The sequence below is a fragment of the Haliotis cracherodii genome, unplaced genomic scaffold, assembly GCF_022045235.1.
Source record: "Haliotis cracherodii isolate W230 unplaced genomic scaffold, xgHalCrac1.p SCAF_8, whole genome shotgun sequence".
Classification (NCBI taxonomy): domain Eukaryota; kingdom Metazoa; phylum Mollusca; class Gastropoda; order Lepetellida; family Haliotidae; genus Haliotis; species Haliotis cracherodii.
In genome coordinates, this window is record NW_027266341.1 from 15456628 (window position 1) to 15480562 (window position 23935).

The window sequence follows — 23935 nt, forward strand, 5'->3', positions numbered from 1 at the left end:
AGAATTACAAAATATACAAACAGCCCAGATTTGAGCTACAAAATGAATTATGAACAATACATGAAAGTGTGATTAATAATTTTAACAACCAACACTATACATAATACATTATATAAATCCTGTATCTAGGATACATATTCTGGTATATTAAAACAGAGTTTGTGATGTCTTCATGGCAAAGCATTACCTCGGTATGCTGTTAATCAAGGTGCCATGTATGTGTACATTCAAAGCACCTTTGCTGAATCCCAGCAGCACAATGCCCTTAGGGAAAAGTGTGTTCATAGTCATTATCTACCATCACTGTAATTGTTCAATTCTGAAACAAATGTGAACAGGATGACAGTAGTAATAAGTAATGCAACCTGTCGTCAAAATCAAAATATCTTACACTCTTTGAGCAGAAATAAAATATCCACAAGTCAAGGGGGATAACTCTGGATTACTAACTTGAACTTTACAGGAGCAAAATATTTTATCTTGTCGATGCTATTACAACTTGTACATTATCGAATACTTCCATTTTAAAAATGCAAATATGAGAAACTGGCAGTGAGTTTGAAGAAGCCCTCACCAAGGACGAACATAACCAATCTACCAAAAGAAATTCCTTGGTGAGATCAGTGTTAATGTATTGACACATGGCAGTATTCAATCTGAAGAAGAAAGAAGAAATATTTATTCTGCACTTAATAAGTCCCTCGCTATATCATGTTTCCTAAACGACTGCCAGAGATTCAGTCTCAATGTAAGACCACACAGATTTACCAATAAGGATCGTCAAGACTTTAAGGGTTTGTAGACATGTTCCTCCATCCTCTGTGAATACAACCACTTCGTGGTGATGTCGTATCCGCAACCAACAAAACGAACCATGGTTCCAGTAGGAGGAGGGACACCAGCCAAAGCCTGACTCTAGACAGCACAGTTTCCATCACACAAACAGTATCAAGCATGTGTGTGCAAGAGCCTTGCAGCCATCTCCCGGCACATTGCTTCCATATCTGGCAACAGCGGGGTTCACACATAATTGTGCTGTGACTTCGGGATTTCTACATAGCTTTATTCATTGCTAGACTTATAAAAGGCACTTCAACACTTCAGGGGGTATCCATGGTTGGATGAACGTAGTACACAAACCTGTGAAGTATTGACGATGAGAATACGGAGAATGATCAGAATGTACAATGAAAGTGCTGGATACAACACTGACTACTTTAACATTCACCATCCAATCATAAATAGAAATACCGTATTCGACGTAATAAGCGCCATGCTCTAACAAGCGCCCACGGCGATATTTGCTAATATATTGGCTAGTGAACAATCCCAATTAGCACCCCTTCCGATTGATAAATGTACTCAAGACTTATTTATTCATGTATAATACGCACTCGTGTGTTATATGCACCCTTAATCATGGGCAATTATTTTCTGGAAACATATCTGTTGTGTATAATACACACAGAATTTTCTTTTGTATCATGTCATCATAAACCACGAAATTTACAATCTTTCAACTTCAACAAATCTTTTTTTTCTCACCAAAATGTTATTCTAATAAGAGCTTCCTATTTCTACTTTTGAGAGTGCCCATGGCGCTTATTATGTCAAATACTGTACATTAAATGTACACTCCTGTAACAAAACATTCCTCATTCCCAGATGGGAAAAATCCTTGTGATACAATACATCTTAATGTCGATGATCAGTGTAGCAATTGTTTTTTTAACTCTGCTCCAAAAAACCAAGATCAGACAGAATTCCATACACATACAACTGACCGAAGCGCATACACATCTTTCTAATTAGGAATAGCCATTGTATGTATTGGCTCATGCTGTTTATCAGTATGAGAAATGCACAAGAAACCCTAACATAATTGAATGCATCGCAACTGTTTTTTGAGCGGAGTCATGGAAAATGTTTCTATCTTTTTAAATTTTATCACTTATTAAAATTTTGTCCAAACTTACTGAAAATGAAACGTTCTGTAAACAAAACAATCTGGCTTTTATCAATACCTGATAGCTGTATATGAACTTATTTTCAAAAGATTACCAAATTCTAAAAGCAAAATTGTACCACAAGATCTGCTAGTGAATAAAGTTTTACGGAAGAGTTTTTCCATGGTTTTAAGAGATCTGATAAAGGATAAGTCTTACCCTGCTTTGTTGAAATAATAATGAAATTTGAGAAGTTTAAAACCAAGTTAGCTCCAGGATGACGTTTGTTAAGTTTCATGAAGTGGTCGATTGATTTCTTAGTTATGATTCCCAAACGAAACATGACAAAAAGATGGATGAAGCTCATTTGAACATGCCATCCTAACTTGGCCATGACAGGGATGGAAATCAAACAAAATTAGCTTTCAACATTCACCTAAACATAAATCAATTTGTCCACAGTTCAATTGTAAGTGTAAATCTTCATTTCAACACATAAATGTGCAACAAAATTGTTAAACTTTGTCTTAATAGTCTTGGTTCTCAGGCATCAACTGCATCATTATAAAGTTTGCCTGACGTTTTGTTTATATTTGCATCTTTAAAAAAAATCCTTAAATATTCCAAGTCCCACTGTCCCACATCAAGAATTAATCTTGCCAACTAGTTATTGTACACTTAACTAATGGTACAGAAGGATAAGCAGATAAAACAGATAATCATCTCTCATAGTAACATCTGTCCAGGGACCCACATTACCATATTATATATTACAGGACAAATATCATCACCATAAATCAAATGATACATATCTGAAACATGAACATTATGAATTTGGATAAACAATCAACAATTGCACAGCTTTATTCAAAATCCTAAAATGATGTTGCTAGGGATACACTTCCCTTTTTGCAATAAATAAGTGACATAAAAATCTTTTGAAAAAAAAACACATAGAATTCTGTCTCTGCCTAAATAAGTGATACAAGATGCCTAACAGAGGCTTGAACTCAAGATTTTCTCTTTGAACTTTGTTTAGATTTGATGGACTTTTTTGCATCACCGCCGCCAAAGAAGTTTGTGAACATCTCGGACATGTCGGGCATGTTTGGCTTGGAGTTGAGGGCACTCATCTGGGTCTGCATCTCCTGCAGGGAACAAATGTCACAGTTCAGTTTCATTCTAGAGTGAGTGAGTTGGGTTTAACCCCGCTTTTAACAGTATTCCAGTTATATCGCGGCGTGTCAGCTTAATGTGGGAGGAAAGCCCGAAGCGATGCAGGTCTCGGACGTTTACCACTTCGGTGAAACCCACGAGCACGGGTATAGTGCTGACCAACCTAGAAACATAATCGGGGCGAACCGGGGTTCGAACTCACAATCATAGGTTTCTGGCGTGCCCAAGGGATGCAACTCTGCACAGCGAATCACGGCGCCTTAGACGACTGGGCCACCAGTGCGCCCTTCATTCTAGAGAGTGATGGGGTTAGGAGTTGGTATATTACATCAAACCCGTGAAGATCCGGGGAAGAATAGGTCTTCAGCAACCCATGCTTGTCGTAAAAGGCGACTAACAGATCGGGTGGTCAGGCTCGCTGACTTGGCTGATGCATGTCATCATATCCCAATTGTGTAGATTGATGCTCATGATGTTAATCACCGGATTGTCTGGTCCAGACTCGATCATAAACAGACTGCCGTCACATAGCTGGAATATTGCTGAGTACGGTGTTAAAACAACAAAGCATTACAACACATCACTTTGAATATAAACCATTCCATAATGTGAACTGACCCACTGAAACCTGTGATCCACTTGACATAAATACCATGCAAACCAGTAATGATTGATCAGTAGGGTAATACAACAATCAAGGGTTACTTATAGAAATACCAGAGCTGAGTATCACCTGAGACATTGCGATATGATACTATGGTGATATAGACTGACGATACCACTGGTATCACAATCCACCATAACAAATGGTGATGAAATCACTGAAAAAGTGAAATACAACTCACATCCATATGCTTCATGCACTTATTTATGATCTCAAAAGCCTGCCCTAAATACAGCAGTCTTATCCAATTTCTAACCTGAAATCCCATGGTATGAGTTTGAAGTACAATGCCATTTTTACCTTCTGTGTCTCTGGGTCAGCAGCATTCAGCATCTTGGGCAACACCATGATGAGAGCGAGGGGTAGCACCATTGTCAGAACCTGCAACACAACATGTAACCTCTCATAACAGTAAGTCGGCAGTGTTCCCGTTGACTGGTAATTACCAGTTTTTACCAGTAAAATAAGGCTTGGACTGCAAATTCATGTGACTGCCAGTCCCTGTGGACCGGCAAATAAAGTACTTTATAAATCTTTGTTGTTGAACAAATATTCAAACAAGTATTTGTCACAAAGTGACGAAATGTCCCCCGCCTGTATATACACCATAGTTCCAAATATGAAGACAATCCAGCGATTAGTTCTTGAGATATCGCAGCAACACCGTTTTCCAACTCCAACAGCAGATTTGCCTGCTGTGACCTTGAAAATGGGGTCAAGGTCACTAAAACCGACTGGTGTCTGCGGAGTCTGTATATACACCATAATCCAAATATGAAAATAATCCAGTGTTAAGTTCTTGAGATATCGCGGCAACAAACAGGTGGGACGTACGGACGGTCGTGAATACTATATCCCCCGCTTCGCGCTTTCGCGCGGCGGGGGACAAAAAAGGAGAAATTGTGACTGAACATTCTGTGAATGATGTGTAGCTCTAACTAAGTTACTTCAGAGATGATGTCATTGCACTGAACAAAATGTTGAAATAATTAAAACCAGGTAATTTTCATATGTTTTTTAGTTTGTTGAAAGTTGAGACTGACAAAAATTAGGGGGAACTGGAAATTATTAGAGTTGCCAGTCCAAAGGCTAGTAAATAGTAGTTGAAGTTGATAGCAGAATAAAACCTCATTAAAGTAATTAGTCCTAAAACTGAAATATAAGAGAATAATCCATAATTTAAGAACCATGAATTATACCATGTAACATAGCTAGTGAGCATGCTGTTGTTACGTTTTGAATACACCTACCAGGCTTAAGTAAGCTATTGCCCTTTTAAACAAATAGCATGAACTTTACATGCTATAAGCATGATAAGAAGGACTATCATTCCAACTATCATGAATATCCAACTTCAAAATTGCCATTCTTTTATCATCATTCCACCCAGTATTTTAATGTCATTCTCTATCTTTTTATGCAAAATACCATCAAGCCGATAAAATTTATCATGGACAAAAATCACATGAATTACAATTCTTAAGAGTTTTCAGAATATGTCTTTGTCTGAGGCACCACAATTCGCTGTGCAGAGTTGCATCCCTTGGGTGCATCAGAAACATATCAGCATGGCTTCGAATCTCAGCTCTCACCCAATTATATTTCTAGGTTTGTCAGCACCATACCCGTGCACGTGGGTTTCACTGGAATACTGTTCAAAGCAAATTTAAACTCACTCACTCAATATACTGTATCTTATAGTGAAAAACTAAAACTGGAAAAGGTTAAAAAAAACTATTATAAAGCTATAATGACAGAAACCCTTCAACATATAATGAAGATACAATACCAAAAACTTATTTCACTTTTCATCATGTAAAGTCTGAAGCAGATTTCCATATTAAGAACCAAAGTCACAACTCTTGTCTTCATCCCATGTTAAAAATACTAGTGAGTGAGTTGGGTTTAATGTCGCTTTTAACAGTATTACAGTTATATCACGGAAAGTCAGCTTAATGTGGGAGGAAAGCCTGAAGTGATGCAGGTCTCAGACGTTTACCACTTTGGTGAAACCTTCGAGCAAGGGTATGGTGCTGACAAACCTAGAAACATAATCGGGGCGAACCGGGATTTGAACCCGCTATGGTAGGTTTCTGGATTGCCCAAGGGAGCAACTCTGCACAGGGAATCCCGGTGCCTTAGACGACTGGGCCACCCGTGCCCCCTAAAAATACTACAATATTGATAACAGCAACCCTTGTGGACCACTTCATTCCTAACACTGTGCATGTGCATTTGTATCTTGTGTAAATGATTTATACAATCTTTCTCCAGTTATGTAAATACATCCGCCATGTCCACTGATCCAGTTCATGAATCTATGCCACTGTCAAGAAGAAATATTGTGGTGAATGTGACAAAACATACCATTGGATGGAATAGGAAGTCCTGCACTCTCCACTGTTCTCTGGCCTGGAAGTAGTTGGCCTTGCCCCTCTCTCGGAACTCCAGGGGGTAGGGCATGGCCCTCACATTGTTGGGCTGTAGGTGGTTAACTTTTCGAGCCCGGATCTTTCCCTTGGATGTGATGTCTACCCGGGCAGCTTCAAACAGGTATGTGGGGTTGGCTATTTCCACAATGAAGGAACCGGAGGGCAAACCATTGACAACAAAAGAGCCATCACTTCTGTTGAACAAGAATAGCAAACATGAGTATTCATTGGTTTCAAAAACATGGTTTATTCACAATTGGTAACTGACATATGATGTACCTTAAACATGATAAATCAATATCATGTTAGTCATAGTGTATTTCAAATGATATTGATCATTGTTGATGAGGATATTGCATTCCTAGAATCCTACATTCCTAAATTTCTTGATTATCAGTCTAATATATGAACAAGCACTTATAAATACTCATAAAAAGATGTTAAAAAACACCCAGTTCTTTCATATTAGTATGGTCAATCTGTGCACAATCATATAAATCAGAGTGTTAACATGTTATGGCTTTATCCCTGATTTTCAAGAGAGTGAACCAACAAAGGTGATGTAATTAACTGTGTGAACGTGATTCACAGTTGAAAATACCTAATCATGCAAATGATTGCTAACACATGATGGACGCCAAATGGGGAGAAGGGCACTTTACCAGGGGCACTTTTTCGGATTTCAATAAGCGCTATGTGGAGGATCGAACTCATGTAGCCAGTTTGAAGCTGAGCTAGGCTTATGAGCTAGTCCAATTAGCCAAAACCCTACCATGGGCACATTGAAACTCAAAACTTGACAAAAAATTACAGAGTTTCTTAAGATTAAAATTGGATTGATTTGTTAAATGAGGTAGCTAACCCATAACACACTCACCCTAAAAATCATAAAGGGGTGTCTAACCCAAAGGAGTGATTGATCAGCAAGTGAAGCCCAAACCCTGAAGATCGTAAAGGGGTGCTTGATTGATCCAAGAGATAAGAATATTGGGGGGGAACCTACCCAGGAAACGGTGACTTCGTAGATCCCTAACCCGTAGACACAACTTACGGTGAATTCGTAGACAAACCTGGAGTGAACCTGTAGAGACAGTACCGAGTTGGGGTATGGGTTTACTATTTCTTTTAACGAATTAATTCAATGTAATATGAGGGAAATCTTCATGTTTTTATCAGGAATCACCTTAAAGGTGGCCAGGGACGAAAGTCGAACGAGAAACCTAATGAATATGTCAGCTATGGCTCAAGAAGGTTGTGGAGATGTAATGAAGCCATTTGCATTGAATCAGCTTACCTCAGATATGCAACGTAATCGTCCCCATCGACCAGGATTCGGGTGTTAGACATCCAACTTTTATCGTGTGATGACAAAATTTCAACTCTTCCTTCTATTTTGAAATTGGAGCTGCTGTTGGTTTCCACGACATCTGTGGAATGTACAAAACAGAGTACATAGCTGAAAATCACCAAACTGCACCAACCATCCATGTTGAAATTAACCGGAAGTGATGCGAGGAAGGCTCGGTCGCTTAGAATCTATATAAATTAAAACAGATACATCCAACCATACAATTTTGTCAGTGTCAGTCAAATTATAAAATAAATGCTTAGTGAAGTATACATGTATTTAATATATTAAAGTGCTCAGTTTTATCAATATAAGCCGGCAGTGAAATGTCTATTTATTAATGATACAAGTGTTTAAGGGGTCAATCGGAAGCACATGATGTGTTCTTTATAGATAGTGTCTATTAAATAAACGATTTTCAAGTTGATTCAACAACACACATGAAATGCACCAGTGACAGTATGTAATCTGACTATGCGTCTGTTTATTGCATTCAGTGCTGAATAATTGTTTTATTGTGTTTAGCAATCGTTTTTGTTTGATTTCAAGATCTGGATTGAAACTGTTCTCATTTTATACTAGGCTACTGTTATGTTTAAAAGTACCGTATTACGCATGACTCAATGCTTTGTATGCGAATTTGTTGGTGCTTTCGCACTGGGCCAATTGTTGAATAAAACACAATTGTTAATGTGACATATACAATAGTCCGATAGATTTCATGTAATAATAGACTCCTCAAGTATGTTTAACAGTTGTGACCATGGTAACAACATTGGTGCTTTCGCACTGGGCCAATTGTTGAATAAAACAAAATTGTTAATGTGACATATACAATAGTCCGATTGATTTCATGTAATAGTAGACTCCTCAAGTATGTTTAACAGTTGTGACCATGGTAACAACATTGGTTGTTTTCATATTCCTTTATATTAGACATGTCAAATGAACACTGTTTCAGGTGGTGCAGAACCAAATGTTCATCATGCGTAGGTGCAGAGTGCCATAGATTTCATGAAAATATTTCAACCTGAAGCCAGCATTTGCAACCAGGTATGTATGTTTTACTATAATGTGTATTGGGGCACAGGACCATGTAACTAATAATAAACAAACTCGCAAAAATATTGTAGACGAAGCCAAATAAAGAGCCTCGTCTACAAGATTTTGCGAGTTTGTTTATCATTATTAGCAATATGGTCCTGTGATTAGGGTCTAAGACCCAAACATTGAGTTCACCTCAACTTTTTCTACTTAGACAGGTTGTGGTCATCTTCAATTGACTGACTCTGTAAATAAGAGCAAACGACAATTCCTCTCCAACCGTCGATTTATTCCATGATATGGTCGAGATATTCAGAAGGATAGGATTGACTGCAAAATTAAATAAAACAACAATGTATATAGCAGTCAATTAATGCAAAAATCATTCTAACAGCACAAATTTGCTTTTGGATAAATAATCTATCAAAAACATTACATTTCACCAAAATACAATTCTAAACGTTAGATATCATAATAATAAAGATGTTCACTAAATTGTTTTCACAAATAAAGTTTACATACCGTTTTATACACTCCGCATTTCAACAACAACAGACACGAGCGTGCCTCTCACTCAGCCACATAACAAAATACTAGAGTTATCGTTCTTGGCACGCTCTTCTCGTGCGCTCATACAAGTCTATAAATAGGAACTTTAAACATAAACCTTACAGACTCATTAGGATAAAAAGTATGTTTTTCGTTAACTTTAACTTATGATTAAAACATATCCTTAACAATAGTCTCAAACAATGACCCGGAAGTTATTAGTTTGTGTGGCACCTCACACTCAGACCCCAGAGATGACTTTGCATTCCAACACTACCACAAGCTAATTTGCATATTACATGATCAGACCTTTCTTTTGTATTTGAACAAACATACTTGTTCTGAAATCATAACAGTTCAATCTAGTGAAAGAGTTTCATTGAGATTTACAGATTGTTTTGCATAATTATTAACATGCTCCTTCAAATGGGACAGTGAGGAGTGTGACAGTATATCTATAGGCATCAAAATGCTGTTTAGGTAGCTATCTGTATGATTTCAATGTCTGCACATGGAACCATACAACCAATATTTGAAAAAGATACTCCTATGATAGACTGTCTCAGAAGTTTTAAATAGGAAAGCATTTACAAATCATGTACAGTGTTCATTTCAAAGTACGTCCATGTGAATTTTTTACACATTAAGTTCCTAAAGGTGCCAAACATATATGTATAAATAAATATATCTGCACCCAAATGGCACTTCATATAATTTTACTTTTGGTTATTTACTTTAATTCAGCACTAAGTTTCAGTTGTTTAGCAATTGGAATACATCAATCATTTATGCTAAGTTTTCAGTAGCATTCAGTAACAATAGGTTTAGCGATACATTCCAAATGAACTGACCGCTACAATGTACATTTTGCTTTGATGGTTCAATAGCTAGTCTCAGTCAGCTTTGAACATTCATTTTACGGCCACGTTTCCCTGTCACATGTGGCCATCAGCTTGTCATGGCATATGAGAAACTAATCCAAATGAAAGGGTTCTGTTTAGTACATTGTTTTCAGACACTACATAAAACTGATGGTCAGAATGTGGCTGCAGATGAAAGGAACAGAAGAAAGTGCCATTCATTATCTCTGACTGAACTGTTTTTGATAAGTGAATAAATAAAATGTGAAAACGTGAACACATAGTGACAGTGACATGTTGAATTCCTGATGGACAGTTCAAAAAGATAACATATTCTAAGTTTTATGTCTTTTTTTTTCAAAAATATATGTGTGTCCTCTGGTTTCATCAAACGTCTCCAATACTAGAAAGATGGAGTCATTGGGTCCAACTTTTCCCAATCTCATTAAAATCAGATCAAAGTTCTCGCTGCTGCTAAACAGAGATCTGAGGACATCCCATTAAGGGTCATGTCAGGACGACCTTTCACAAACTTTGACCGACGACTGAAATGACTAAGAAGAAGTCGACATCAGCCAATTAGAAAGCAGCTTTCTCGAGCTTTACAGCACTCATTTCAACCTGGCGAATTCCATTTCTGTCTACGTTTGAAAAATATATTGACACAGTTCTCGAATGATATTTTGAAAACTGAACAAACGAACATTTCAGAATGTCTAATAAATGGTTGAGAGTGTATGGCAGTGCTTCCTACATACTGTAACTGTCGTTCGGAATACCCTGTGTTGACGTTTCCGAGGTTGCACTGCATGATTAGAAAATACATTTCGACTGTCACTTTCATGATCTGGTAAGCGACGCTTTGATTGGTTGATAAAAGGTCGTTCTGACGTAACCCGTAATGGGATGTTCTCAGATCTTTGTTTAGCGATAGCGAGAACTAAGATATGATTTTAATGAGATTGAACTTTTCCAGTATCTGTAATGAAGACTGCCTGTACAATTCTTTCATACTGCCATAATTTTACTACTGCTACCTGTTTACTACTTACCTGGGATAACTGTTGTCTTACCTGGGATAACTGTTGTATTACCTGGGATAACTGTTGTCTTACCTGGGATAACTGTTGTCTTACCTGGGATAACTGTTGTCTTACCTGGGATAACTGTTGAAAGAAGCAGTCACTGATGCTTGAAAAACTAAACTTAGATGCACTTAAGAAAATATTTGGGTGGTTTGTGGAACTAGTCACTTCAAAATATATTCAGCAACAACTTTATGCCTCTTAGTGAAAGAGACATCAAATCAACTACTTTTTACAAAATAATCAGTAACCTTGCAGCTAGCTATCTCTCTTATCTCGTTCCACCTATCATGCGTAGGTATCAGAAACTAATTGCTACAACCAGAGAAATAGTTCTACAAACTGCAGACTCGTAATTGCAGAATGGCAAATTATGTAAAATCTATTCTTGCTGGTACAGTCATAGTCTGGAATTACATGCTTACTGCATATACTGAAGCCAGTATATTGAATGATTTAATCAGTATGATAAAAGATGATGAAATACGTTGCAACAAATTTGATATAAATTTTGTGTGTAGATTTAACCAACATGACTGCAGTGTATTCAACATGACTGCAGTGACCTCCATGCTGACATGTTTATATAAAATGTTTATATGAGCTTATGCACTTTGTTCCTGTGGCTGCCACCATGAAGATACACTCCATTAATTCTTTAGATGTACCAACTACACTGGCATATTATCAGTTGTTATGCCTCAAAGTGAGAGTGACAAGTCAGAGAGCAGAACTACTAACCCCATGCGAGCCTGTATACAGTCAGTAAAAATCTAAGATGATTGTTACTGACCTGATATGAGACCCTATACTGTCAGTAGCAGCCATTTTGGATTTTCCAACAACCACCTTCACCCTGAAGCACATATAACACATGTGGTGTCTCCTTGGGCAAGTGACTTTGTTCGAAATATGCCTCAGTTCACCCAGCAGTGAATGGGTACCCAGTAGGATGTGGCTTTATGCAACCTTCTTGCACCTCACAGGCAGCTTGGGTTGGACATTCCCCAGGGAGTTGAGAATAAAAACGGAGTGCACACTGATCCATTGACCGGGGTAATAATATGCTTTACAAACAATTTTTTTGCAAATTAATTTTTCTAGTTCATCTTTTGTGTCATTTGTTTCTGATTCGTTAATGACACTGATATATCAGGGAATTGATTTGCAGGTTGTGTCAGACGAACCCAATGCAATCTATGACCAACCAGTCTGAAAGAAAGCTGAGAGGGTTCTTGAGTCTAAAGCGATTTATCTTCATTTTGGTGTCACCTCAAATTGGAACTTTTTAATTGTACAAATGAAAACCAACACAGGACAAAAATATTCCTGCAAAAGTGCTCCTGTTTGGGTGCAAATATGCCAGATTTGTGAAACTCAGAAACCACACTGTAGGTGAAATATCCACATCATAATGGCACTGCCATACTTTCTACTTTTGAAACTTGTCATTCTTTTTCGGTTTTGAGACGTAGAAATCAGATGTGCTGGTTAGCACGCTCAGGTCACTCGTAACCAGAATCTAGCTGACTCCACTTATTTCTGGCCGATTAGGTTGATTAGGACTTGACCTGCTTTGGAGGTGTCCTCAGATCTTCACAGAGAGGTGTCGAATCAGAGTAAATGATCTGATTTTGTTTGTTTGTTGTTTAACGCTGCACTCAGCATTATTTCAGCTATAAGACGGCGGTCTGTAAATAATCGAGTCTGGACCAGACAGTTCAGTGATTGATATCATGAGCATCGATCCACAATTTAGACAGTGCATTTGTCAGACAAGGGATAAATAAACTTGATTATCAGTTGCGTACAGGTCGGCCGATTTGTTTACAGGTCTGTCAAAAGTTGTGTACATCCTAAGGTCTTATGAATGGGTCAGGCAATATGGTTGGTTGGATATCATTCAATGAGACATCCTTGTTTGATCAATCTTGAACCAGGTTTCTCTGATTACTGAAACTGTTTTGTATATGAATAACCATTATAGGATAACAAACTGTTCAAAACCTCTCCCATACAAAGTACAACTGTCATCCACAATACTTCCTCCCATTCACCGCACGGTTTCACCGAATTCTTTTGAATCAGATTGATGCGTATCTAACAAGAACATAAGCAATAATTGTCATTGAGCTTCGAGGAAATGTGTGTCCCTTTGGGAAGTCTTACTATCATACAAAACATTCAATGATGAATGAAGCCTCACTTTCATGACATAATATATATAAATCGTCAATGCAAGAATAACCAGCTTATCTGCCGAAACAGATTCCATTTTCCAGATTTCTGGAAAATAGCTGTGAAATTATATGAATGGAACACTGAAAATCAGTGATGACACCAGGTGTTTGCGGAAAGGGTAAGCATGTCCTGCCCTACCGTTAGCACCCGCCATTTACACAGTTTGCATACAAATGTAAGTATTTATTGCCTGATGCCACACAGCAGTACTCATACCAAGTGACGGCAGCCTGTAAATAAACCAGACAATCAAATGCTAGATAAACCAGAAAATCTAGTCACACAATAGTGCATTTACTGATTTTATTGAACCTAATAAAAACGATATGATAATTCTGAATCCTAATAAAAAAAACTCATTTGATTGCTTGACTGTTGAACCAAGTCGACTAATCACACATGCGTAATGGGGACTTGTGAGTGAGTGAGTGAGTGATTATGGTTTTAGGCCAGTTTTAGCGATATTCCAACAATATCACAGTCGGGGACACCACAAATGGGCTTCACACATTGTACCCATGTGGGGAATCAAACCCAGGTCATCGGCGTGATGATTGAATGCTCTAACCACTTGGCTACCCCACCGCCCCAATGGGGACTTGTAAGATATGTAATGATTGTTATTTATTTACTTCGCTTAGTATTTGATTTTTATGAACATTCGATGATGATGAAGTGAATTTGTTGTTTTATATTCAGAACTAGGATTCTTTAAGCTATGTTTGACAGCAACAACATTGTCAGTCATATAGTACCAATGGGTTACATCTAATATGCAAACTGCATTCAGTGTATCGTATCATTCATGTCATTTTATGAAGAATAGGGGGCATGGGTGGCCCAGTCGTCTAAGGTGCCGCGATTCGCTGTGCAGATTTGCTTCCCTTGGGCACACAAGAAACCTATGATTGTGGGTTCAAATCCTGGTTTGCCCCAATTATGATTCTAGGTTGGTCAGCACCATACCCGTGCTCGTGGGTTTCACCGAAGTGGTAAATGTCTGAGACCTTCACTTCAGACTTTCCTTACACATTAAGCTGACACTTCGCGATATGATTGGAATACTGTTTAAGGCGGCGTTAAACCCAACTCACTCACTCAGTTATGATGAATACATCTCACAAATGTAACTACATTGTTTGTAATATCCAGGGTAATGAATATTCTACCATGACATTGATGAATGCTTGATTCTGAATGGTTTAAAAGACGTTTCCTTTTTGCTTCGGAAACCCCTTTCAAATATATTAAGCCTTTTCACAAAAAATATGCGTATGAATACATAGATAGCCGACATATCGATTCATAGAAAATGGCTATCGATCACCCCCATATGAACTGTAAAACATATCTATATTTCCTCTAATACACGCTGGGTCTCCAATACCAGCCAGGTCTCTAACACACACCGAGTCAAGGGCTCTCACGAAATTAATAGACGCAAAGTGTCAAATAGAGGAAATACGGTAGTTTGATATCGGTTGTTTTGAGCGTTGGCTAGGCCGCAACACTGACTGCTTCAATGATGACATTAAAAGATTTAACGAAGGCATATCTTTTGCATACAAATGAAATGTTTATGAAACTATTAGAGAAGTGTTCTATGATGCCCAGAATCCGAACAATTTAAGCTATTTCCTCATTGCAAAAACTGACAATGAAAGTAAAATATAACATTATAAGAATTGTTTGAAAAAACTTTATTCATGACAACATGTTGTTTACAAACCTTTTTCTGATTGATATTCATTGCCATCTCCATCAACCACCACCGTTAGAATTTGGCAGGAGGGGATTTGAAAGTCCATCAGAAAACACTCCCCTTCGAAAGTCCACAAAAACAATGTCCCAACTGAAGTGACAGCTTATCAAACTTGATGAAATTCATTTCAGAACACGCACAATTAAGGAATTCATACATGATCCACTATTTCTGAGACACAAATGTTTAAGTTCTGTCACTATTTGGCTTTGGATCTGTGAAATCTTGAAATTAATAGGTCACATCATGCAGATTCCTCGTTTCAAAATATCCGGCTCGTCTGTAGCCTAAAAAGCGGCTGTACAGTCATACTCAGTTCCATTGGTAATCATATGGATGTACCAGCAGGCTCGATCAATCCCAGATAATCTACCTGTTAATGTTGAACCACATTATAGATCAGGGTTGTCATCTTGCTTCTTTCTGTATCTCATTACGGAGAATGTAATCACATCATTGTCAGCCATTGACAGCTGTGAGGTGTGAGTAACCGTGATGTAGGTCAAGTTCTGCCACATCCAAGTTTGGGGTGGAGAGGCATTTATTTTGATTTTATCATTGTTTACTGGGGGTAATTGCTAACTAACTAATAACACTTACACATGTTAAATGTATAACAGAATGTTAATTCATAAAGTTTGCTGTAGAAATATATTCGTTTAGCATTTTAAAACCTTTTTTTATTATCTGTCATGCCTACAATAGAGTTGATGGCATGTTCGATTTCCAAGAAATGACCTCTCTCACAAAATTCCGAGAAATGACAGTCAGTCCACAGTGTACAACAGTGTACAACAGTTTGGTGGAAAGTAAAGCATCTCTCTTTGGACTAGGTTACGAGTGTTATTAGTCAACTCTTTTGAAAAACTATGTGTTTTGAACACTTATTATGAACTACTCACGACTATGGTGTTTCTAATCTTGAACTTTAGTAATAGTTGTTACATATATAACTACCTTTGACCACTTTTCGGAATGTTCTAAGATTGCGGACCTGTGCACCTGTGTTATTACGCGTTGCAAGAGAGCGCCGTTTTCAAAGCGTTGTTGCCCTCATGATAGAATGGAGATAAACCTACTGTGTTTAGAAATTTGATGTAGTCCCACTGTAGAATAGATACCTATTTTGAACCAAGCGCTTTAGCGCAAGGTTCCAAATTATAATAAAGAGGTATATATTCTACAGTGGGACTACATCAAATTTCAAAACACAGTAGGTTTATCTTCTAAATGGTTTGCAAATATTCTGGTTATGAATACTAATCAAACCATTACCACAGTCAAAGTCATCATGACATGCCTTATCAGCCATTTTGCAGCATGTGCAGATGTGAAACAAATATGTGAAGACATAAGCTGAATATTTAAATGAGGTGGTGGCCATGTAACAGAGTGACTGGCAAGTGTGGAAACTGAATATTTGCCTTGCTTGCAGTCAGTCTTTTAAGAGCTGATCATGTTAGTGATACAATTTGTACTGCTTGTAGTCGATCTTTTGAGAGCTGATCGTGTAAGTGTTACAATTTGTCCTGCTTGCAGTCGATCTTTTGAGAGCTGATCGGGTAAGTGTTATAATTTGTCCTGCTTGCAGGCAATCTTTGGAGAGCTGATCGTGTAAGAGTTACAATTTGTCCTGCTTGCAGTCGATCTTTTGAGAGCTGATCGTGTAAGAGTTACAATTTGTCCTGCTTGCAGTCAATCTTTTGAGAGCTGATCGTGTAAGTGTTACAATTTGTACTGCTTGTAGGCAATCTTTTGAGAGCTGATCGTGTAAGTGTTACAATTTGTACTGCTTGTAGGCGATCTTTTGAGAGCTAATCGTGTAAGTGTTACAATTTGTACTGCTTGTAGGCAATCTTTTGAGAGCTGATCATGTAAGTGTTACAATTTACACTGCTTGTAGGCGATCTTTTGAGAGCTGATCGTGTAGGTGTTACAATTTACTCTGCTTGTAGGCAATCTTTTGAGAGCTGATCGTGTAGGTGTTACAATTTGTACTGCTTGTAGGCGATCTTTTGAGAGCTAATCGTGTAAGTGTTACAATTTACACTTCCTGAAGTCACCTTTTGAGAGTTGATCATGTAAATGTTACAATTTATACTTCCTGAAGTCGATCTTTTGAGTGAGCATCTTGCATCCAAATGGATCGTGTGGTCAGGCTCCAAATAAATCGTGTGGTCAGGTTCCAAATGGATCGTCTCGTCAGGCTCCAAATGGATTGTGTGGTCAGGCTCCAAATGGATCGTGTGGTCAGGCTCCAAATGGATCGTGTGGTCAGGCTTGGTGACTTAAAGAGGGTTCATCATACCCAGACAGCATAGATCCAGTGCTCACAATATGAGTCCATGAATTGTCTGGTCTAGAGATTAATATTGTTTCATGATTATTTACAGGCTGACGTCATACAGCTGGACTACTGCTCGGAAATAAACAACAAACAAAACAAATACATCACCTCAGTTTGTGAGGACCATGCCTGTTATGCTGAAATTAGACCAATTGTTTCACAAACAACCTCCTGAACCACTGACGCAATGACCTTTTTCTTACATACAGGTTTTTGAAAGGACGGCTGCATTTTGTGACATGGAAATTTATGTAATTTTGTTAATAAAATATGACCAGATGAGTTAGTCAAAGTGTCAAATACTTTCAGTATGCCTTATCACCAATATAATTACCAAGATATCAGTCTGATTCTGTGTAAGCATGTTTAGTGTGACAAATTATAACTGTGTCATTTTATCGTAAAATTATAATTTTGACAAGTCAGGGACAAAGGATATCTGCTAATTGCATAATGAGAATATTTGTGTCTCACAGAACACAAATCTGCTGTCAGAGATTGCAGTGGAATATTTCCACATAAATCTAACACCTGTATTTGTCATTAAATCTTGAAAAAAGTAGGTATATAGTGATTTTGGTACCGGTAGATAAATACCGGCTGATAGGACAATTATATGATCTTGACAGCTTTTGATAAAACATTCTGCTCTAAAATTACGACATGGAAAAATGCTCTGGGACATTTTTTATGATTATCAGTCAGTGGCAAGAAAATGAAAGTATCTGAAAAATTTAAAGATCTATATCTGTTAGAATTGTATGTTCCTCATAAAAATAGAATATTATCAATATCAATAAAAACGCCTATTGACTTGCAATTGCTCTTGCTCTTCTGTGAAAGGTGAGTCTGTAAAATGAAATGTAAAAATGATATCCCCAGGACAGCAAGTTAAGGTGAACTTGACATTCTGTTTCAAGAGGCATGTCCGACAAGGCGGCTGACAGCAGGACGGGAGGAGGTGGCGGCGGCGGCGGTGGCGGCGGTGGGGACATAGAAGCATCGTCCAAGGCTGTGGAAGCTCACCCTACAACAACGAAGTCATGGCAGACGGTCAACAAACGTTTGTTACCTGTGAAAGGATATTATTTTTTCTTTTTAGCAGGTAAATCTGTTTGCACATAGAGTGATTGTAAATTTGATGCGTCAGTTTGCAATAGTCCAGCTTTCGAAGGCTATCTGTAAATGTGTCTTGGTTATGTAGACCAGCGGTTAATAGCATTGTGGCCACCCAATCCTCATTTTCGTCAGATATTATGACAAGCATGGGGTGGATGGGGACTCTTCAGATCCGTTTGTTTGTTTGTTGTTTAACGCCACACTCAGCAATATTCCAGCTATATGATGGCAGTCTGTAAATAATTGATTTTGGACCAGACAGTCCAATGATTGATATCATGAACATCGATCCACACAAATGGGATTGATGACATGCATCAACCAAGTCAGCAAGTCTGACCACCCGATCCTGTTAGTCGCCTCTTACAACAAGCATAGCCGCCTTTTACAGCAAGAATTGGTTTCTGAAGACCTATTCCACCCCTGATCTTCACGTGTCTACAGATTCAGAGTCCTGTGTATGTTATCCCAGTGAGCTAGCATTTAGTGTTGTTCTATTTAGTTTTGCCCGAAACGGTTCTTGTTTTGCCTGAATGTTTCTGGACATAGACAGCAATACACAGTAATACACCTTCACAAGTGATGTGTCTTGTGTGTGATGTGCAGGGGTTTATCAAGGCCTGCATAGAGGCTGATATTGGGCCCCAATCTGCAGCAAATGTCAGTAAGAATTCACAAATTGGAATTACAATATTCAACATAATAAGCGCCCAGGGCGCTCTCAAAATTAGAAATAGGGGGCTCTATTAGAGTTGAAAGATAAATGTTATGGTTTATGCTGACAGCCTGAAATGTTTATGGACGACAGCTTTCTGTTGTTTCATGTGATATGACCCCTCATACCAGGTTTGCACACTTTCCAATCATGTGAAGCATCATAAAATCTTCCTCAGTGGTTCTGAATAGTCAGACATGTGAGAATTTGTTTGTTTTTTACCTATCTCAGCGATATTCCAGCCTTTTGGCGGTAGTCTGTAAATAATCAGATCTGGACCGGACAATCCAGTGACTGACATCGTGAACATTAATCCATGCATTTGGGATATGATGACATGCTATCAACCAAGTCCCCCAGCCTGACCACCTGTTCCATCCAGTTGCCAAGTACGACAAGCCTAGGTTGTCTGTGGGAAGGATGCATGTTGGAGATCCTGTTCATGGGCTAGATGTAGATACTGAGAGACAGCTTTAGTCCACTAGTCCTTATAATGATAACTAATAGTCCTTTGGATACCTTAACTGTTGGGCAGTTGGGCAAGGACTATAAGACTAGTGCCAATTTCTAAAGCTGTGTGATAGACCAAACAGATTTGGGTAAGCCTACTGCATATGGTACAGCATACAAAGTGCTGACTATACATTGTGGGGGGAGGGGGTGTCTCGTTTTTGTCAGACAGAGTATTTCTTCAGTCAAGATATGCAGTGTTTTCTCTGATAAGAGGAGAATAATGAGCTTTTTTTTACATCACAAAAACATTATTCGGAGCATTTTCAGAATGTAAAATGATATTCCCCTCATGTCAGTTCATTTTTCTTCTTTCAGCTGTGGGGGACCTCCTACCCTTCATCTCCATCTACATGAAACAGCTCGGCCTGTCCTCGGGCGAAACCGGCATCATCTACGGAGTTATGCCTTTCATCGCCTTCTTCATCCGACCACTGATCGGAGCAATGGCCGACCGCCTGAGGAGACACACCCTGGTGTTGATGACCTTCACGATCCTGACAGGGATTCTGTACATGCTGCTGCTGATTGTTCCGGCCAAGCCTCACTACGAGGATGCTGTTCCCATCAGGTTCAACATCCACTGCAACATCATGGACTCCTTCATCAAAGACTGCCAAGAGTACAGGGACAACAAGAACGAATGCAGGCTCACGTTGTCTGAATACGCCAATTTGACGTCAGTGGAAAATGAATCTTACAACACATCTCTTGGGGGAGATGGTTCATTGGGGTATCGGATTCTTAACAGTGGAAACACACATACAGCTTCCGATGACATCACATGCCGTGCCAAATGTGGGTTCTCAATGCCAGGAGCGTATGGATCGAAAGTTTGTTTTTCACGAGACGTTTCTTCTTACCAGGGGAGGAAGTGTGTTCCCTTGTGGGTTAGCTCAACATCCAATTCTTATCTTGAATTCAATTTGCTCAATGTGTCTGATGTGATGAAGCATGAGATGCGTCAAGACAGACTCGCAGCCCCTTCACTGCATTGCCGTGACTACGACTTGAAATGGATGCGGTACAACGGCAAAACCTTCTACCAGATCACATGTGACAAGGAAAGTGTTCTACACTGCAATGCGCTCTGTGACAGGAATCTTGCCAATAGGTGTTCAGTCAAGAAAGTAAAAGATTCATTTGGAGTGACATTCTGGGTATTTTTTGTTATCTATTTACTCGGAAACATAGCCTTTGCGCCGACATTCAGCCTTATTGATGCCATTGTTTATGACACTCTGGGAAAAGAGAGACATCAGTGGGGATTTCAGCGCCTTTTTGGAACAATCGGTTTTGCAATTTTGGCGATTACATCTACATTTATAATGGACACTGTTAAGACCCACAAAGAAGAAGTGGACTTCTCATGGTCCTTTTACCTGTTTGGTATCCTCTGTTTCATAGCAGCAGTTGATGCCAAGTTTCTTGTAGTCACACCTGATCTGTCCACGGGAAAGTTTCTCCAAAACATCTGCAAACTCTTTACCTACTTCCACATCTCGGTGTTCCTGTTCGTAACCATGTTTTTTGGGATGTTGACAGGAGCCATTGAAGGATTCCTGTTCTGGTACCTCAAAGATCTTGGCAGCACCCAGATCACCCTCGGGTTATGTTTAGTTTTGAACTGCGTGTTTGAAGTATTCTGTCTCTTTATATCAGGCTTCGTCATCAAGAAGATAGGTCATATTCCGTGTCTCTACTTGGCGTGCTTGGCGTATGCAGCTCGCTTCCTTGCCTATTCTTTCCTCCAACAGCCTTGGTACGTTATGTTGGTGGAGCCCATCCATGGCATCACTTTCGGCATCATGTGGTCAGCGGTGTCATCCTACGCTAGCGTCATCGCGCCGCCGGGCATGCAAGCAACAGTGCAGGGTCTTGTAGGAGGACTCCATTTTGGATTTGGTAATTATTATTGATGTGATGTGTGGGGACCTCATAATTGTTTAAGCGTCACCCTCTTTCTGTAAAAAAATTGGTTACCTTGGTTCAGAACCTTAGAATCAAAAGTGTAGAGTTTATCAAACTCATTGCTGTCATTGTCACAGTACAAGCATCTTCCCGAGGCAAGAGAGTTAACTGACTTTAAAAGTCCAGTTTCCACCCTTGCCGAACTAGGCTGGAAATCCTGGGCTCGATCGTTGCGCCACCAGTGGCTATTACGAGTTATGTCCTTTCTATGCCTCTGCTATTGACCAATCAGATTCAACCTCTCGTATCACTTGCATTTGCTTCAAATAAAACGGTGGCGCCCTGTCATGACGATCTGATTGATAATCAAGATCCATATTGTGATAAAACAAGTCTTACATCGCGAAGTGCATCAAATCACGTGAGCACCTTGATTAAAAGCATGAAAAGATTTAGAAAATATCTGTTGACAACGAGTTAGCGGTGCACATCCTTTGCAAATCCTTACATCGACCGGAATCTGCATGACACTTTACGATTTCGATTTTGGTGCGCGAATTTGAATGGACTATGCATAGACTCGTTAGTCCAGCCAAAATGTAACTCCATAATACCAGCCTAGTTCGGCAAGGGTGGAAACTGGGCTTTTATAGTCAGTTAACTCACTTGCCTCGGGAAGATGCAGTACATGTGGTAAACAGCTTCTATTATGATTTAGTAGAATCATTTTATTATTTTGAAGCAAACTGTTTTGTTTGTTTGTTTGTTTGTTGTTTATCGCCACACTCAGCAATATTCCAGCTATATGACGGAGGTCTGTATCCAGACAATTCAGTGACTGATATCATGAGCATCGATCTACGCATTTGGGATTCAATGACATGCATCAACCAAGTCAGCAAGCCTGACCACCCGATCCCGTTTGTCACCTCTTACGACAAGCATAGTTACCTTTTACGGCAAGCATGGGTTGCTGAAGACCTATTCTACCCCGGAATCTTCACGGGGTTGAACCAAACTGAACCATATTGAATGTTTTTCAATAATAACATAGCCAGTAGTTTAGACATAGTTACATACTCCGCTGTAAATAACGATATACTGTAAATCTTGAAATCAATGCGAGCGTGAATTAAATGCGAAAAATGCGAGTTGTCTTTTTGCTCGCATTTGTAATCATCACATTTATATCTACTATAAGACATTTTGGATCACAAAAATAGACATACACTGAAAACAAACAACTATGTATTCCACATCACTGTTTATTGAGCAGCACTTGTAACAAGTTTATAAATAATGTCATTCAAACACTAATTACAGCCTGTGAATTGTCCCTGTTGGGGTCAAGAAAAGAGTTCTACTCACTTATGTCATCACTGATCACACCTGCAAGTCCAGACAGACGCCACCCTTGCAACATGGTGTCTTTGTTCTTTGCGACTGCGTCAAAGGCTGACAAGAGCCAGCGTTCATGGAAAGGCTTCATCACACTAACTTTTAGATCGACAGCCTTTGTTTTATCACCCACCTTCAAGTTTGTTGACACTTTCGCCGCACTTTCTTCCTTTGAACTTCCTTAATGCCAGTCAACAGAATTAACACAAAAAGTATCTGTTGTTCTAAGGAAAACACTATGAATTGTTTTAGTGGAAGTGCTCTACTCAGCACTAATAAGCGGTGCTATTTGGTGTGTGATTGGATTAATGTAAGGTTGGATTAAGGTGAGGATTCTCCTGTAAACCTGACAGAAGACATTTTCTTCATATATAAATCCACTGATGCTTGAGAATAGTGGGGTGTCGCATTCATATTGAGTTGCATTTTTTGGCAAGGGGCCAGCGGTCACATTCTTTTGGTGATGCATTAATTTCAAAGATTTACAGTATTCATCCAATTAATGACCAAATAATTATCCCTGTATCCCAACGCCTTGTTTTAGTTTGAAAGTTGACAGATAATGAGGAGTTCTTGATGACAAAATGTAAAGCAATACAATTATTTCCGTTTAAACCAAACGGTGAATATTGCTGATACTAATTATTTTGTAACAATTACAGTTTTAGTTATTGCAGATATTGAGAGTTGCCTCAATTTCTGGTTGGGATCTCTGAGTATATCAGTCCCAGCTGTCAAACTTCCCAAATCCTCATGTCAGTTTTTTTTCAGTTCTGCAACTAATTTTTTGAAATTCTTAAAAAAATTCTGCGTATTTTTCAGCTGCGA

General features: G+C 38.8%; 2 protein-coding genes across 2 annotated transcripts in view; one reads left to right on the forward strand and one right to left on the reverse strand.

The window, feature by feature from the left end:
* Positions 1–562: 562 nt before the first annotated feature.
* LOC139449891 (endoplasmic reticulum membrane protein complex subunit 7-like) lies at positions 563–7712 on the reverse strand. The gene is made up of 4 exons (XM_071231479.1): positions 7513–7712; positions 6154–6412; positions 4087–4167; positions 563–3094 (listed from the first exon to the last, which is right to left on the reverse strand). The coding sequence occupies exons 1-4, from the start codon at positions 7704–7706 to the stop codon at positions 2957–2959; spliced, it is 672 nt and encodes a 223-aa protein (XP_071087580.1). The 5' UTR covers positions 7707–7712; the 3' UTR covers positions 563–2956.
* A 226-nt stretch (positions 7713–7938) lies between these two features.
* Positions 7939–23935, forward strand: part of LOC139449392 (major facilitator superfamily domain-containing protein 6-like) — a 30155-nt gene continuing 14158 nt past the window's right edge. Inside the window, exons 1-4 of the mRNA XM_071230759.1 lie at positions 7939–8025; positions 8528–8619; positions 18375–18559; positions 20117–21703. Coding sequence (XP_071086860.1) covers positions 18379–18559; positions 20117–21703 — 1768 coding nt within the window. The 5' untranslated portion in view covers positions 7939–8025; positions 8528–8619; positions 18375–18378. The remainder of the gene's footprint in view (positions 8026–8527; positions 8620–18374; positions 18560–20116; positions 21704–23935) is intronic.